General features: G+C 45.2%; 1 protein-coding gene across 1 annotated transcript in view; it reads left to right on the plus strand.

Moving 5' to 3' along the window:
• Positions 1-588: 588 nt before the first annotated feature.
• The window catches only part of nos1 (nitric oxide synthase 1 (neuronal)), a gene marked incomplete at both ends in the record, with an annotated part of 52,121 nt that continues 33,595 nt past the window's right edge, over positions 589-19,114 (plus strand). The window contains 9 exons of the mRNA XM_083783444.1: positions 589-1,358; positions 7,035-7,152; positions 13,658-13,771; positions 14,066-14,082; positions 14,250-14,310; positions 14,403-14,510; positions 14,603-14,707; positions 17,344-17,486; positions 18,835-18,997. Coding sequence (XP_083639570.1) covers positions 589-1,358; positions 7,035-7,152; positions 13,658-13,771; positions 14,066-14,082; positions 14,250-14,310; positions 14,403-14,510; positions 14,603-14,707; positions 17,344-17,486; positions 18,835-18,997 — 1,599 coding nt within the window. The remainder of the gene's footprint in view (positions 1,359-7,034; positions 7,153-13,657; positions 13,772-14,065; positions 14,083-14,249; positions 14,311-14,402; positions 14,511-14,602; positions 14,708-17,343; positions 17,487-18,834; positions 18,998-19,114) is intronic.

Raw genomic sequence — 19,114 nt, forward strand, 5'->3', positions numbered from 1 at the left:
CTGCAAGTAAAAAAACAAATAAACAACCCATTCTACCTGTAGTCTATTAGACTCCAAGTCATTCTGGCTATAATACGTAAACATGTGATCCAGAATACAGGCCCACAGGGGGCAGCAAATCCATGATATACTAGGTCTACTTTGCCACAGACAATATTCTTCATCGGTCGCCAAATTTATCATCATGACCGGGCATTATCACGCCTTTTGAAAGCAGTCTGAACAACGGTGTCCTGCACCAAGAATAGCCAACCTCCAATCTCCCAACACGTGCACTGAGGAGACATGTTCTGAGCATCTGTACATCTGCCATTTCCGTTTGCGAGACATGACGCGCAACGGAGTATAAATCGGGCTTTGACTCGCATGCCCTTCTTGTATAGCTGATGATAAATCAGCACTTTGTAAACAAATCATCCTGTATATGAAGGCAATTTCCTCCACTAATACTAATAACTCTTCTCCATCCTCCTCCTCTTCCTATCCAGAGCCATAATCCCTGGGGACCCCCAATCTCCGCACTCACGCACAGCGCGCAGCCGCGCAAACACACACACAAACACACACACACACACCCCGGCGTGCACCATGCAGGACTCGGACGCCACGGTCTGCCAGCTGCAGCCCAACATCATCTCGGTGCGCCTGTTCAAGAGGAAGGTGGGCGGCCTGGGCTTCCTGGTGAAACAGCGCGTCTCCAAGCCGCCCATCATCGTGTCGGACCTGATCCGCGGTGGCGCGGCCGAGGAGTGCGGCCTGGTGCAGGTGGGCGACATCGTGCTGGCCGTCAACAACAAGCCCCTGGTGGACCTGTCGTACGAGCGGGCGCTGGAGACCCTGAAGAGCGTGTCGGCGGAGAGCCACGCCGTGCTGATCCTCCGCGGGCCCGAGGGCTTCACCACGCACCTGGAGACCACCCTGTCGGGGGACGGGCGCCAGAGGACCGTCCGGGTCACGCAGCCCGCTGCGCCGCACCACCAGGCCTCAAAGACCTTCGACCGCTGCTGCCCGCTCAGCCCCGCCGTCGGCCCCCCGGGGCAGCAGCAGGGGGCCGGCAAGGAGCCCCAGCTCAGGGCCATCGAGAACCTGTCCTCCCCCCAGGCCGGCAACCCCTCCAGGGGGCTCCCGAGGGGAGGGGTGCAGGCCCTCATCGCGTCCCAGGAGAGCCTCCTGATGCGGGACGCGGTGGTGGGCCGCGGGGCTCTGGTCAACGGCGTGGAGGACAACAGTGAGCTGCTCAAGGAGATCGAACCGGTGCTGCGTCTGATCAAGAACAGCAAGGAGATGAACGGAGAGCCCGAGAACTACCCGGCACAGAAGGTCGTGGAGAAGCGGGACGTGGAGGTCCAAGTGGAAAGGTAAAGGAACTGACCCGGCTCTGTGTCTGACAGCTGTTAGGATGTTATGAAGGTAAAGGAACTGACCCGGCCCGGTGTCTGCCAGCTGTTAGGATGTTATGAAGGTAAAGGACTGACCCAGCTCTGTGTCTGCCAGCTGTTAGGATGTTATGAAGGTAAAGGACTGACCCAGCTCTGTGTCTGACAGCTGTTAGGATGTTATGAAGGTAAAGGACTGACCCAGCTCTGTGTCTGACAGCTGTTAGGATGTTATGAAGGTAAAGGACTGACCCAGCTCTGTGTCTGACAGCTGTTAGGATGTTATGAAGGTAAAGGACTGACCCAGCTCTGTGTCTGACAGCTGTTAGGATGTTATGAAGGTAAAGGACTGACCCAGCTCTGTGTCTGACAGCTGTTAGGATGTTATGAAGGTAAAGGACTGACCCAGCTCTGTGTCTGACAGCTGTTAGGATGTTATGAAGGTAAAGGACCGACCCAGCTCTGTGTCTGACAGCTGTTAGGATGTTATGTCTTGGCCTCACTTTAGATGAGCATATGAACAGGTTCTTTCTGATTCAGCTGGTAGAGCCCTGGGGTCAGTACTGAATAAGGTGAAAGCCTGTAAGGATTTAGGATATTATACATAATAAATTATATCAGTCTTGTGTATGCCCTGTTTCGGATTATGCCTCCGGTGTATGGGGTTTTCCGAACAATGAAAGTTGTAACACAATTCAAAATAGAGCCATACGGTCATTTCTTGGAGTTCATAAGCTCACGCCTATCTTGGCTATTAGCGGCGATATGGGATGGATGCCCGTAAATATCAGACACAAAGGTGAGATGTTGAGACTTTGGAATAGACTTGTTAATATGTCCGATGACAGACTGACCAAAAAGATTTTTAACTGGGACATTTCTAATGGTTACCCCTGGGCTAATGAAGTAAAGTCTTTATTCTTTAAGAATAATTCATCATTTATTTATTTAAATAGACTACGCTGTAATATTCATGAAATACAGAACTATATGTTCCTTGGGTATAAGGAGAGTTGGGCTGTTGATTTATGGTACAAACCCAAACTAAGAACATATCGTCTTATTAAAAATAATTATGGCCCTGATCCTTATGTTACACAAAATATATCCAAAGGTCAGAGATCTTTTTGTGCACAGCTGCATTCTGGGACCTTACCATTAGCTCTGTGTCTGACAGCTGTTAGGAATGTTGGTGACCTGATGGTCAAGGTTCAATTTCAATTAATCCAGAGCTTTCTATCAGAGGAGAGAATTAGCGTCACCTCCGTTCACTTCATCGGGCCAGTCCAGTCAATGGCGGCTCTTAGACGTAGACCCATGAGACGTAGACTATATTTCGAGTTACGTGAACCATGTGACAGGCACTGTTTTATCCCCTGAGCAAGTAGGCAGGCTCTATTAGATCAATGGTTGAAAATGTCAGCACTTAATTAAGCAGAAAACCCGGATTCAAATCTGGGGTTAAGAGGAAAGTTACATAAACCACTTAAACCCTATATAGTTTGTTATACAACAAATAGTGAAAATGATCCCAGAACAGTTCATAGGGTTCATGTGGTTAACCTTGGCATGTCCTTGTTTGTGGTGTAATCATCATTGAACTGAAACAGCAGTGAGTGTTTCCCTTTATCGGAAGTTGAACTCAGCCTTTGTATAATCAGTTCTTAACGGCTTAACCCATTTTGGTGTTTTAAGCGTAATGTTATCATTTAGCTGGGGACCCCCTGGAACTCCCTCAAGGACCCCTGGGGGTCCCCGGACCCCACTTTGGGAGCCACTGCTCTAGGGCTCATGTGACTCACCCACTGTCTCTAGATCGTCTTTTGACATAATCTTTTATATTTATTGATTACACAATTACAGTTTCACAACTCTGTTCTGCACGCATCTGTATCACTCCGGTTGCCGTGCGATGAAGTCAATATGGGGACCGTTTTTTCCCCATGTTGACTTCATCGCACGGCAACCGGAGTGATACAGAAAAGTCAGCTGGCTTTACGAATCTATGGGAACAGATTTACTTTAGAAACCATTTAACTCTGATTCTTTTTCCAGGCTGCGTTTTTGATCAAAACAAGCTTGAAGTGTCAGGATGTAGAAGACATTTTTAGAATCTGATCTCAGGTCAGAATGGGTTAATCCATTTAGACCTGAGGACGATTCTACAAAATAACGTCTTCTAAATCACGACAGTTTTCTGAAAAACCCCCATGTTTCCATGTGGCCACGGACCCCCATCTGAGAATAATGTTGTTCCAGGGACTCCCCCAGAAACAAAGATTTGAGTTAAAAAACGCTCACTCTCAAAGAATACAGTATATATTCCAAGATTTGTCCCACAATTTCACGATTTTTCAAAAATAGCAGACCTACAAGCTCGTAGCGCGGCACTCGGTGCCGCGCTACGAGCTTGTAGATCTGCTATTTTTCAATAGCTAAAGTATAACATGATGCTTAAAACACCAAAAGGGGGTTCCCGTCCAGAATGGATTAATTGTTTCAGGATCAAAGAACGTGATCTTCTAGCCAAGCAAGAAGCAATTATTGATTGCGTTGCACGGAGGTCTCCAACAGTGTTCATTTGACATGACATTGATCCCAACAGTGCTAATGACCGGTTCAGTCCCTCATTTCCCCGTCAGAGGTAAATCGTTCACCTTCATTGACTCGAGAAATCTCATCGTTTGAGCGTTTGAGCTTGTAGATCAGCTATTTTGTTGAATGCCCCCATATCGGATTCGTTGCCTTGGTCGGCGGACCCAAAAATAGCACATCTATACGATCTCACAACATGGCACGTTGCGACAGCTTTTAGATCAGCCTTTTTTGAGGGGCGCTAGTACCCCCGTCCTATGCACAGCTTTGTGTGCATGTGTGTCTGTTTGAGTACAGAATGTGTTCAGCTGATTGGCTGAGCACGGAATGTGAGGATGTGTGATGATGTTGTATATGATGATAAGAATTAAGCGCCCATCACTTCACACAAGTGTGATTTTCTTTCTTCTTTTTGATATACTCCTATACACAGGTTTAATGTTTGTCTTTAGTTCAATGTTTGTTTTTCGTAAACGCCATTGACAACGAAGGGAAACTTTACATCATAATGTGCCATTTACGTCATGTTTATTACCTGCGCAAGCAGAGCGCGCAAGTAATGTTTTCGCCCGGTCTCTTCCGCCGTGACAGCTGTCCCGCCATTCGATGTTTATGCAGAAAAACATCAAATCTGTGCCTGTTTTGCTGGGACCAAATGACCACAAATGACCATATTTCTTACGTCATCATTTACAGCTAGTCATACGTATACTATATACATAATCAGTAAAAATAAAATAGCAAATTGGGCCTGATCTGCTGGGACCAGAGTACGTGGTGTGTATATGTATGACTAGCTCTTAATGATGACGTAAGAAATATGGTCATTTGTGGTCGTTTGGTCCCAGCAAACCAGGCACAGATTAGCTGTTTTCTTGCATAAACATCAAATGGCGGGACAGCTGTCACGGTTTTTGGCGCAAAGTAACCACAGTATACCGCTAATCAACTTACAACTACACACTCTATATAGTATATATGTATACGTATATAGTATATGCCTATATACTATATATATAGTATATGCCTATATAGTATATGCCTGCTTTGCTGGGACCAAACGACCACAAATGACCATATCTCTTACGTCATCATTTAGAGCTAGTCATACGTATACTATATACATAATCAGTAAAAATAAAATAGCAAGTTTTGCCTGATCTGCTGGGACCAGAGTACGTGGTGTGTATATGTATGACTAGCTCTTCACCCAAACTTATATAGATAGAAACTTGAATCATACTTAATAATACTAGGTGTTTATATGCATAAAGTAGGTAGGTAGCAAATAGTTACATTTAAAAATTATACATTTCAAACGTTCCTTCACAGAGATACTGAGATTTGACAGTTTACAGCGGTCGAAAGGACTTGCGCGCTCTGCTTGCGCACTAGTTGGCCATTTATGGCCTACTAGTGTGCAACAAGCAAGTATGCACTCGACAGAGTGCAGTTCTAGTTATTATTATTTTAGTCTCTTTATTGTTAATGGCGTTTAATGTTTGTGTTGGCACCGTTTGTTTTACATAATTTTCACCATTACATCACCTAATCAACATGAGTTAGACTTTAATATATTAGCGCCCCTCACTTCACACGGGTGTGACTTTTTCTTTTTAAACCATTTTGCAATAAAGGGGTGCTGCCATAAGATATGTCTATCTGGGGATCCTTGGCTTGGAAAACCCCTGCATTAGACGACCACACACAGGAGACCAAGAATGTTTTATTTCAATTGGTGAGAAAGGAAAGGATGCAGTGAGCAGAACGAATGCCCCACATTGCCTGCCTGTTATCGCTGCACAGCCTTATTTATGTACTCTCTAGTCTCTACTATCGTATAGTATCATCTGACAAACGCATAGATACGCCTCGAATGGCTATCTGCCCGAAATAGAGCCGCACTTGTTTTCAGAAGCAGAAGCATCTCAATTATGAAGATGACACTCACCATCTGAGTCAGAGTTGTTAATAGATGATGCACGCTTCTCCTGTTTTTTTTGTTTTTTTTCTCTCTGTGATTTTTCTTTACTTCTTTCTCCCCAGAATAGAGCATGAATAGAATGTGCCCTTTCAATGGAGGCAATACGTTGATACAGAGTGACAGGGTGAGGATGTATGCCTCGGCTAGGAAGGATACCGTCTCTGTCGGGAGGACAGAAACCTCATTGTGTCCAAGAAACTGTGACTTTTCAGCATTACAATTCAAAATGGCCAAATTAGCTGATATACAAGCTCAAAGCGTGTCGCTTCCCGCCGTGTTTCACGCTTGTAGATCTACTACTTTGGATGCTTTTGTGTGACAAAAAGAAATAAAAAGTAAAAAAAAGAAATATGGAGATAAGAGGTTTCTGCCCCAAAGGCAATAAGATGTGTGCTTTGAGGGGGCGTTGACATGTGTGTACTGTAGGTGTCCGTGGGTGTAGGAACGTTACTGTAGGTGTCCGTGGGTGTAGGAACGCTGGGAATCTGCCACCTGTATTTTTGCATCACATCACTGATGGAGGGGAAAGGAACTTGGTTGGAATAACGTGTTCCTTCCAACATGCTACGTCTAGCCGGGGAAACTCTCCCCTGTCAGGTGATGAGAAGCAGCTTTTGGACTCCTCATGCATAGAAGGAAGCATGAGGTCAGTCCGCTGCTTGCAGGTCTGCTACATTTTGATGCGTGAGTCGTGTGATGCCGTAGTATGATCAAGTAAACGACGATTATTTTACGGAAAAAATACCAAAAGTTAAAATATGGAGAGATAAGAAATGTTTGCCTGACAGCAACGATAAGCTACACTGCTACAGTACATTACGCGCACGCACGCACGCACACACACAAACACGCACACACACACACACACACACACACACACACACACACAGAAACACACACACACACACACACACACCCACACACACACACACAGAAACACACACACACACACACACACACACACACACACACACACACACACACACACACACACACACACACACACACACACACACACACACACACACACACACACCTCTGACAGTGGGCCTGTCTTTGACTTTCAGGGACCTCCTTAGCGTGGGAAACGACACGCCACCCCAGCAGGTGTCAGATAATGCCGGGGCAGGTGAGGACCCAAAGAAGGACAACATGCCAACAGAGAACAGCGCGTCCCAGCCTGCAGAGAGTGACACGGTACGAACCAACATGATAAACGTTCTTCTGTTGGAATACGCTTTTCTTTCTTGTGTCTGCAGAGTGTATACAGCAGTGTGGCTTTTTCATAACGTTCTGTTTACATTTAATTTATAGACTTTTGTTTTCAATTTCAGTTTGGTTTTTTAAAGCAGGTTTGGGCTTTAGGTTATTTTTGTTTCTGAAAAGGCGTGTTTTTTTGTTGTTTTTTTTTACTATTTTTGAAGAAAATGTGAAGATTATCCACCAGAAATACTAGCCTTTTAGTCAAACGTTGACAGAGACAATTTTCTTTATAATCTTAGTTAGTTTCGTAAACACACTACAGTTTCAGTTAGTTTTTTTTTCTTCTTTTAAATAAAGCCTCAATTAACTAAACTTCTATTTGTTTAGTTTAGACTAACCCTAATGCTCAAGTCCTCCCATCTGTACTCTCCTATAGGTGGATAATGTCCTTCACTCTGCTCCTCTGCGTGGCATGCAGTGATTGCCACTTCAAATGCTTTGCTGTCTGACAAGTCAATCCAGACATGTAGCTCCATAATGCATGTGTACCCAGCCATGTCTATCTCTGCCTTTTGCGCCTCTTTAAACGTATACCGTCCATAATGCATAATGCTACTTGTCCCTCCCTTGGGCTCAAAGCTCAGGAGCTGTGATTGCACATCAATATATCATCTGAGAGAACACGGAAATTAAGCCCACGCTTATAAGATCCCCATCACTTCTGCATTACATGATCCCGGCAGCTAGCCGATGGCACGGTTAAATCATTTTGGGCGGGAACCCCTTTTGGTGTTAGCATTACGTTATGCTTTAGCTATTTAAAAATAGCAGATCTATAAGCTTGTAGCGCGCCACCGAGTGGCGCGCTACGAGCTTGTAGGTCTGCTATTTTTGAAAAAATCGAAGAGCGACTGACATATAGAAGACATTTTTTTAATCTGATCTCAGGTCAGAATGGAAAACTGTCAGGTTGTAGAAGACATTTTTAGAATCTGATCTCAGGTCACAATGGAAAACTGTCAGGATGTAGAAGACATTTTTTTAATCTGATCTCAGGTCAGAATGTAAAACTGTCAGGATGTAGAAGACATTTTTAGAATCTGATCTCAGGTCAGAATGGAAAACTGTCAGGATGTAGAAGACATTTTTAGAATATAATCTCCGGTCAAAATGCATTAAAGAACCACCATTCTTCCGTGCGTTAGAATCTGATCTCAGGTCAGAATGGGTTAAATCCCAGCTTATGCCCCTCATACGTACGTACGTGCGTGGGGGTTTGGTGACATGCTGGAGTGCCTGTGCTGGGGATATAGTGTTGTAATCTGGTCACATGGTCCAATCCGTGTCATCCACCCACTTGTGCCGCGGCTCAAGCCCCTGTCAAACTGCAGCGGATATGGGCCGAAACTATATCTCAAGGGGGCTAATGAATGCTCGCAGCTGTGGTCGTTGCAGGCTGATCCTTCTCTCCCGATCCGCCACGGACCTCTTGAAGTGAGACCTGCGGGGTGTGGGGGTGGTGGGTGGGTTTATTGGGGGGGAGGGTGACACACTCACGGTGTATTTTTTGAGTACGCCATTCTGACTCACAAGTAGATTACCCGCTGTTCTTTTTGCTAGACGACATCAGCACTTAACTGTATTGGCCCATTTTTGCAGAGCTTTGGGTTATCGACTATACTGTACACTACAACGTTCTGACATCGGAAACAGGCACCAGGACAGAAACTCGCTCAGGGTGACATAGTTCCGGTCGCCATTTCCCAGCATGCACTGTGTGACCACAGTTATAAATACGGAAGCGGAAGGCGGCGGTTGGCGAAAGGGCCTTTCTGTGTGGAGTTTGCATGTTCTCCCCGTGTCCCCTATAGTGTAGGTAACCTCACATGTTCTCCCCGTGTCCCCTAGGGTAGGTACCCTCACATGTTCTCCCCGTGTCCCCTATAGTGTAGGTAACCTCACATGTTCTCCCCGTGTCCCCTAGGGTAGGTACCCTCACATGTTCTCCCCGTGTCCCCTAGGGTAGGTACCCTCACATGTTCTCCCCGTGTCCCCTAGGGTAGGTACCCTCACATGTTCTCCCCGTGTCCCCTAGGGTAGGTACCCTCACATGTTCTCCCCGTGTCCCCTAGGGTAGGTACCCTCACATGTTCTCCCCGTGTCCCCTAGGGTAGGTACCCTCACATGTCCTCCCCGTGTCCCTTAGGGTAGGTACCCTCACATGTTCTCCCTGTGTCCCCTAGGGTAGGTACCCTCACATGTTCTCCCCGTGTCCCCTAGGGTAGATACCCTCACATGTTCTCCCCGTGTCCCCTAGGGTAGGTATACCCTCACATGTTCTCCCCGTGTCCCCCTAGGGTAGGTATACCTTCACAAAAAACATGCAGTAATCCTGGTCTCTAAACTGCCTCCCCCTGGCCAGCCGGGGCACCTGATGGAGGGGAAAGGAACTGGTTGGAATAACGTGTTCCTTCCACGCGCTACGTCCGACCAGGGAAACTCCCCCCCCCGGCCCTGTCGGGTGTAAAGGAGCAACTTGGACACTCATGCATTGAAGGAAGCATGAGTTCAAGTCCGTTGCTCTCCCCAGGTTGGCGGAGGGTGTGTAGAGCCCAGGATCACATTAGATAATTGACACAGGGGTGAAAAATGCAAGGTTACAGAATTGTGGGATAAAAATGATGGAAAAAAATATATAAATAAATACGGAAGCACTTATTGTGACAGTTACCATGCCAGAAGGCACCGTCAACCTTTCTCAGACTGAACACAGAGACACAAAACGTTCAGCTCAATCTCATTGTATTTAAGATATTCGACAGATGACAGCTGTTTGTTCCCCTCTCTCTGGTTCCATAAGGATGTTGTCTTCTTGTTGTACACATTGAGGACTGTTTTGACGTGACTCTGAGTGCAGGCTTCTAAAAGTCAAAATTATGCTTCATTTCAACGTTACCAGGCACCCCTCGCTTCACACAAGTGTGGTTTTTTTGTCGACATTTTTTTGAAAAGAAACGTAAAAAACCCCAACAATAATAGTGTTTTTTTTGGTAAACATTTACAAACCTTACTCAGTTTAATTTCATCCACGGTTCCTTTCCATTGCAGGAAGGTGGATTGAGGGGAAAATGTGAAAGCTGAATGAATAATTAATAGTCTAAATAAAGACTGCCTGCCGTTACTACAGTACCATAGCAGGTTACTACATCAAAGTAGTCAGGCTGGACCAGACGCTTTTCTTTTAACCTTAAAGGACAAGGTAGTTTTTGTCAACCAAGGTTCATGTTTTAGGTACATATAGTTATTAGAGAAAGTAAAAGATGAGTGTTAATGTTTTTGTATTAGAACAAGATTTTTTTATTTTATTATTTACTATAGTCCTACTAGACCCCAAGAAATTACATCTGGCATCAAAAGATCACGGGATCTACTGAATGTGTCAAACTGACATATTGAGCCTATGACAAGGCTCAATTAGGCTACCAGTAGGCTACCTTCACCTTCAATTCAATTGATGACAATGTATCCATTGAAAGAAATCCCTCCATAGCCTACCGATTGACCCGCCGTGCGGGCCAAATGGTAAATCTCTTCTTAAATCGTGCATCTTTTTGTTTCTTGTTGTGTCAGTGTTAGATGATGTGGGGAATAAGTCCGGCCCAGGCCTCTTTCCTTTTTTTCGCCAGTAACAGTGGTTCACATTCACATTATCAACAGAATTCAGTAAAAAAAAAGAAAAAAAACGGCTACTGCGGAATTCCCCTTTAAGCCCAAATCTTAAGTGTAGCGTCACGGCCCGTTCCCTATCTAGTGCAGAATGTTCTCAGACACCTTTGATGATCCATTCAGGATCAGAGAACAGGCTACCGTGCCAGACAGTTCCATCTCCTCCTCCATTAGGCTGCATTGTTGCTGAAGGACACAGACAAGTTTATTAATGTTCTGAAACTTTTTTAAACTTTTTACACAAAGCCCTATTTCAGTTTACCTTCCATCTCTCTTTCTGTGTGGGCGCTGATGACGCAGAGGAGGGAACACTCTCCCATGCAGTGCCCACAGCTGGAATCGAACGAAAGGTCCTGGGAATCGAACCCAGGACCTTCTAGCTGTGAGGCGACGGCACTATACCGACTGTGCCACCGAGCCCGTGCCCCTCTTCTTTATGACTCACAATGGTCTCTGATCATGACTGCGAGCATCATGGACGTTGTGGTTTGAACCCTCTGAGCTCCGCAGCCCGCGGGGGCTTTGCTGCTGGAACCTGAAAGAGCACGTTTCTCTGTCTCATTATCCCCTTTAGATCTTGAGCTCAATTTTCTACAAATGTCTTCTAAATCCTGACCGTTTTCTGAAATACCTACATGTTTCTGTATCAGTGGTGCTTAATATTTCATGTCAAGGACCCCCAAAAAATGTATGTAATTGGCCGCCGACCCCCCCATTTGAAAATATGTTTGTTCCAGGGACCTCCCCCATGCAGAAGCAAAGATGAGTTAAAAACGTTTTCACGATTTTTCAAAAATAGCAGACCTACAAAGCTCGTGGCGCGGCACCGAGTGCCGCGCTACGAGCTTTGTAGATCTGCTATTTTTCAATAGCTAAAGCATAACATAATGCTTATACAAAAGGTGTTCCCGCCCAGAATGTGTTAAGATCCCTTCATACTGGCACCATTCCCGTCTTAAGGACAAAGGAACGCCGATGAGAATCAATTGGAACGTCGTTGCGCTGCGGCGTTCCGGTCATTTCCTCAACACGTGCAACAATCTTGTCTCTGTTGTTCCATGGTGCCCCCCCCCCATTATCCCATTTAGACTGAGAACAGATTCTATACACAGTTTTCTGAAGATTCTATGTTTCTAATAATTATGTCAGTGGTTTCCAAACATTTTCATGTCAAGGTCGACCCCCAAAACTACAGTATATGTAATTGGCCGCCGACCCCCCATCTGAAAATATGTTGTGCCAGCAGGGACCCCCCCCCCCCCCAGAAGCAAAGATTCGTTAAAAAACGTTCGCTCTGAAAGATTTGCGCCATATTTTCACGATCTTTCAAAAAAATAGCAGATCTACAAGCTCATAGTGCGGCACTCGGTGCCGCGCTATGAGCTTGTAGATCTGCTATTTTTCAACAGCTAAAGCATACAACATAATGCTTAAAACACCAAAAGGGGTTTCCGCACAAAATGGGTTATATAGATGAGACGGGTTGGTGAGGCGTGGGATTGATTCTTTTTGAGGTTTGGCCGCGATCATCACAATCATCACAATGGGCCTTTTTCTTTACGAAGAGCACAATCCCAACCATTGACTGTACGTGTAGCTTAATTGCAAGCATTCATCAGTCAATTGCCACCATATTATTGGCAAGGCCTGCAAGGCCCTGCAGTAAGCATGCAATCAGACAGCCCACTGTTAATGATACCTTTCTCTATGAAGTGTGAGAGAAGAGAGGAGAGAATATGTAGTGTGTGTGTGTGTGTGTGTGTGTGTGTGTGTGTGTGTCACACTCAAATATGGCTTCCTTGTACTGTTGGCCTCAATAGAGCGTCGCAGTCCCGCCCCCTTTCATGACGACGCCAGGCCCAGGAAATGAATCCCATTACATTTTTCCCATAGACATTTCAAAAAAGTATTAATTTAAAGACCTTTTAAGCGTCGTACAAAGCCAACTCGAGTTGTGACAAATCATGACAACAAACACAATATTTTGGACCAAACAAATAATTACAAAGAAGAAAAACAACAAAAAAATCTGTTTCGTTCTTCTTTCTAATTATTTGTTCGGCCCAAAACATTGTGTTTATTATTGTCATGCTTTGTCACAACTCCAGTTGGCTTTGTCCGCGGCGTAAACGTCTTTAAATAAATACTTTTTGAGAAGTCTTATGAGGAAAATGAACAGGGAATTATTTCCCAGGTCTCTCGAGGGGGGCGGGACTGCGACGCTCTATTGGCAATTTGGCAATGCCATCTTGCCATTAGGTTCATGAAATGCCACCCCGTTTCCACCCTGCTTTTTTCAATGCAAAATGCCAACATGGCCGCCGTGTGAATATGGTCTATGGAAGGCCTGCCTTATCGGTTTCAATCAGAAGCAACTTGAGTGAAAGTTCCCCTTCCACAAGGTGTGGCTGGAGACCATATACTAGACGCTCCTTTAAAATTACTTTTAATCCACATGACAGATTATAATCTTGCTAACTAATTATGCACTTTGTTTCCTCTTCCGTTTCTTTTGTCCTTTTTGCCCCATTACTGCATGTTTTGTTGAGAAGTCTTTCCCCCACTTTCACCAATAAATGTGATGTTGTAACATAAAGTTTGAGTGAGATGAGTGGATTTAGGCCTGAATCCCAACCTGTTGCAGCGACGGACTCACATGTCACATGTCTCTGTTCCTCCCTGCAGCCTGCAGAGTCCTCACTGTCTCATGTCTCTGTTCCTCCCTGCAGCCTGCAGAGTCCTCTCTGTAACATGTCTCTGTTCCTCCCTGTAGCCTGCAGAATCCTCACTGTCTCATGTCTCTGTTCCTCCCGGCAGACTCTGTAACATGTCTCTGTTCCTCCAGAGTCCTCACTGTCTCATGTCTCTGTTCCTCCCTGCAGCCTCTGTAACATACAGTATGTCTCTGTTCCTCCCTGCAGCCTCTGTAACATGTCTCTGTTCCTCCCTGCAGCCTCTGTAACATGTCTCTGTTCCTCCCTGCAGCCTGCAGAGTCCTCTCTGTAACATGTCTCTGTTCCTCCCTGCAGCCTCTGTAACATGTCTCTGTTCCTCCCTGCAGCCTGCAGAGTCCTCTCTGTAACATGTCTCTGTTCCTCCCTGCAGCCTCTGTAACATGTCTCTGTTCCTCCCTGCAGCCTGCAGAGTCCTCTCTGTAACATGTCTCTGTTCTTCCCTGCAGCCTGCAGAGTCCTCTCTGTAACATGTCTCTGTTCCTCCCTGCAGCCTCTGTAACATGTCTCTGTTCCTCCCTGCAGCCTCTGTAACATGTCTCTGTTCCTCCCTGCAGCCTCTGTAACATGTCTCTGTTCCTCCCTGCAGCCTGCAGAGTCCTCTCTGTAACATGTCTCTGTTCTTCCCTGCAGCCTGCAGAGTCCTCTCTGTAACATGTCTCTGTTCCTCCCTGCAGCCTGCAGAGTCCTCTCTGTAACATGTCTCTGTTCCTCCCTGCAGCCTCTGTCTCATGTCTCTGTTCCTCCAGAGTCCTCACTGTAACATGTCTCTGTTCCTCCCTGCAGCCTGCAGAGTCCTCACTGTCTCATGCAGTCTCTGTTCCTCCCTGCAGCCTGCAGAGTCCTCACTGTCTCATGTCTCTGTTCCTCCCTGCAGCCTGCAGAGTCCTCTCTGTAACATGTCTCTGTTCCTCCCTGCAGCCTCTGTCTCATGTCTCTGTTCCTCCAGAATCATCACTGTAACATGTCTCTGTTTCTCCCTGCAGCCTGCAAAAGAAGAATCCAAAGACAAAGAGCCCAAATTCCTGAAGATCAAGAACTGGGATACTGGAAACACGTACAGTGATGTCCTCCACCACAGCTGCACCGATGTGAGTTTATTAATACACAAACTGCAAAGTGACATAATAATGACATTGTTGTTGCCGAGTGCATGTCTTTATTGCCAGGTCGGGTGGCCTACCCAATGCAGGGCCAGGGCCGTGTATAAAGGTCAGTTTAATGCTTTTTGCACAACAAAGTGTCGAATGGCACGCTGGCTGCGCTATAAGCGTCTGAGCGTTCATGCTGTGTTGCGACTCGCTGTTATACCACAAAAATATAAGATATTGCATCTCAATCTGTGGTGACGACGTTCAGGATAGTTCATCCTCCCAACGGGTCATCGTACGCAGCATTTTACGAAGGCTTATGCGACCAGTGTTATTTTCGTCGACTGGAAACTAAGACGAAAAATGTTCGTCGACTACCTTTTTTCACTGACTAAAACTAAAATGGAAACTAAATGAAAACTAAGCTATGATGACTAAAACTAAGACTAAATACACTGACAATTTCGTCAACAAATAAAAACTAGACTAAAATGTTAAGGAAGGGACTAGTGGACAAGAGATCCAGTATAAGTCATTTTACACTTGGTTGCATGCTGAAAATAGCAGATTTACAAGCAGATCGCGTTGTGAGCATGTAGATCGCTGTTTCAGCAAGTGTAAAAACAGCACATTACGACGGCATCAAGGCCCACCAGAACACATTTTAGTCGAATAAATCAACTGTAGATTTAGTCGACTAAAATCGTATGATATTTAGTCGACTCAATTTTCAATACCTCAGTACTATACTTCTATACTATCTGTTTTACTTTGACTCCACTGCAATTATTTTTTAAACTTTAGTTTCCCATAGCAACCATTGCTATAGTGTCTGGGCAATAACCATGTCCACCATGGGCTCTATATTTATGTCAGTGCTAAGGGTAAGGGAAATAAAGGCAGAGAAGTTTAGGGATAACGGGTTCATTAGCACTGACAAAAATAGGACCCCCCGCCCCCCATAGCCTATATCTCTACCTCTTTATTAAACAGAAAACATATTTTCAGGTCAGGATCCAATCAAGAGAGAGAACAGCATAAACAAGTGAAATTGGAATTGATTAAACAATAAATAAGTGTCTTGATTATCTGTTTGTAACTGACCAAAAGTTCCCCACTGTAGCACACAACGGTCCTACCGAGCACATTAACACTAGCATGTCTGAAGTAAAGAAATACAGAAACAAGTAGCATGTGCTTAAATTCACCTTTAGAATTGTTTTCAGATGTCAAAACTTTCTGAGATGATAGAATGGTGATGGATGATGATGGTCATCATAGAAGAGGAACCTTCTGAAACTTCATGGGCCAAAGATAATCAACTTCAAAATAATACAAAAACAGTCAAAATGACCTCTCTTACATTCTAGTGTTAAGGCAATCCTCCTCCTCCTCCCCTCTGAGTGGCGCCTCGACCGCCCACGGACAGGCAGCCTAATTAAACCCGGTGACTTATCGGACAGGGCTGTATATGTTGTGATGAACATCACAGTGAACGTCTTTAGATGTATCATATCACAGATACGACTCATGCTGTATTGGGGTGGATGGGATGATGCGTCTTCTGTTCTCCAAAAGGACAGCTGGGCTGCTATGAATGCCCCGCGGCAGTGTGATGAATGATGAGCGGATGTGTCGAAGCACGACGAGTGATTCCTTTTGTTTATTTATTTTTAACTACTCATCCCCCCGCCTCCAGTTTTTAATTCACTCGCCACTATAGACTTCTTCTCGCATGACTTTTCTTCTTGTTGTTGTCGCATGTTGTTTTCAACCTATAGTTGCCTTGTTACCTCGATCTGTCAATTACCTTTTCTTCTGCCTCATGTTGTCTTTATCGATCTCCCTTCATCTCTCTCTCTCTCTCTCTCTCTCTCTCTCTCTCTCTCTCTCTCTCTCTCTCTCTCTCTCTCTCTCTCTCTCTCTCTCTCTCTCTCTCTCTCTCTCTCTCTCTCTCTCTCTCTCTCTCTCTCTCTCTCGCGCTCTCTCTTTTTGTCTCTGTTTTCCCCCCCCTCCATCTCTTTCTATTTGTGGCGCCTGCATTGGCAGCAAACTTGCATGGTTGGCTTGTAGAAAAGGTGGGGGGTGGGGGGGCTGTTGGGGGGAGGGGGGGGGGCACCAGGGGGACATTTATTGCAACTAAATCTACAGTTGATTCAGTCGACTTACAGTGTATTTTGGCGGGCCTTGATGCTGTCGTAACGAGTGTTTTTTACACTTGCTGAAAATAGCCGATCTACAAGCTCACAATGCGTCGCAACGCAACGCGTTGTGAGCTTGTAGATCAGCTATTTTCAGCATGCAAAGTGTAAAATGACATATACTGGGTAATAATGTATAATGTATTTCTCTAAGAAAGACAGAATATTCACCTCTGTAGTGTAATAATGTGATGATGTTTATGAAAGACGGAATAATAGTGTAATGTGATGTCTCTCCACTAGATGCCTGTATGCACTAAGAACGTGTGTAATGTGATGTCTCTCCACTAGATGCCTGTATGCACTAAGAATGTGTGTAATGTGAGGTCTCTCCACTAGATGCCTGTATGCACTAAGAATGTGTGTAATGTGAGGTCTCTCCACTAGATGCCTGTATGCACTAAGAACGTGTGTAATGTGATGTCTCTCCACTAGATGCCTGTATGCACTAAGAACTTGTGTTGGGGGTCAATGTTGATGCCCCTTCGGCAAAACGTCTGTCTCCGCATGCGGACAAAAGAAGAGGTGCTCCCGCTGGCCGTTGACTTCATCAACCAATACTTCACCTCCATTAAAAGGCAAGAAGCACACATTCTACCTCTCTGTTATTAACCCATTTAGAGCTGATGACCATTCTACAAATGTGACCAAATTTGACAGCAGGGAATCATATAGCTTCAAATTGGCATATTGGTTGTTCAGTTTGACCCACCAGTTTTGGAGATATGGCTTAGAGTAATGTCTTGCAGAGAAACGGCAAGTTGAGAAAACAGGCTTGAAAGGTTCACTTCTGTGGTCTCTAATATTACACCTCCTGACCTATAGCTACATGTTTAAGCATTTATTTCATGTTTGCATGTCGATTTAAGCTCTGACACTTATGTCAGACATGCTCTAGTATGTGAAGAGTCTGCCTGTGCTATTAACTAATTTTAAAAAATAAAAAAGCTGTAATTTGCGCGATGGCAGGCTCTCAGTCAAATCTGGTCACAAATGCCTTCTAAATCCTGACAGTTTAATAATATAATCCTATAATAATAATAATCCTAATGCCATTGTTGCTCATGGTGTTTACTGTTTATCCTTGCCATATCTTTGGCCAGATGTTAGTGTATGTAATGGCCACTATATGAGCTAGAATAGATGGACGGGGAACTGGGTTTTATAATGTTCAGGTTATGAAGCTGATGGCGAGGAGATGAGGGCAAGGTGCAAACTGCTGAGTGCAGAACATCAGCAGTTCACAACCTTCCCTGGAGGATCAGGAGGGCCCACTTGAACATCTCGAGAGCATTCACAACTTTTCTATGAGTTTGAAGTACTTGTTGTGACTGCATAACTTCCATGGTGTAACTGTGTGCTGCTCTATACTGGGTTAACCTCTCCTGACCAGGCTTTCCACCACCTCGGAGGAAAGCCTGGTCTCTGTTTCAAAAGTCTGTATGATCCGGGCTTGAGCGGATGATATCGTTACGTCATAATGTAGTATTGTTTTGTAGTCGACAGGCAGGAACAACAGGCGGCAACTGAATTCCTTTTCCCTCAAACCGATTTTTCTCAATAAAAGCTCTCGCAGCCTGTAGCTTTTATTGAGAAAAATTGGTTTGAGGGAAAAGGAAGTTGCCGCCTGTTGTTTCTGCCTGTCGACTACAAAACAATACTACATTATGACGTAACGAGATCATCCGCTCCCGAAAGGATCATATACCCTAAATGAAATGGTGCCCAGGCTAATACTGCGTTCAGGGCTGTTCAGGGCTGGTTCATTTCCTATAACCTCCATGGTGTAACTGTGTGCTATATACTGGGTTCAGGGCTGGGTTCAGGGCATTTCCTATAACCTCCATGGTGTAACTGTGCTGTGTTCTGGGTTCAGGGCATTTCCTATAACCTCCATGGTGTAACTGTGCTGTGTTCTGGGTTCAGGGCTGGCTCCAAGCCCCATGTGGATCGAATGGAGGAGGTGATCAAGGAGATTGCGGATACGGGAACCTACCAACTGAAGGACACTGAACTAATTTATGGTGCCAAGCATGCCTGGAGAAATTCTGCCCGCTGCGTAGGGCGGATTCAGTGGTCCAAACTACAGGTGAGAAGTTCTGCCCGCTGCGTAGGGCGGATTCAGTGGTCCAAACTACAGGTGAGACTGCGTAGGGCGGATTCAGTGGTCCAAACTACAGGTGAGACTGCGTAGGGCGGATTCAGT

This window comes from Protomyctophum parallelum, assembly GCF_964188405.1.
Source record: "Protomyctophum parallelum genome assembly, chromosome: 15".
Classification (NCBI taxonomy): Eukaryota; Metazoa; Chordata; class Actinopteri; order Myctophiformes; family Myctophidae; genus Protomyctophum; species Protomyctophum parallelum.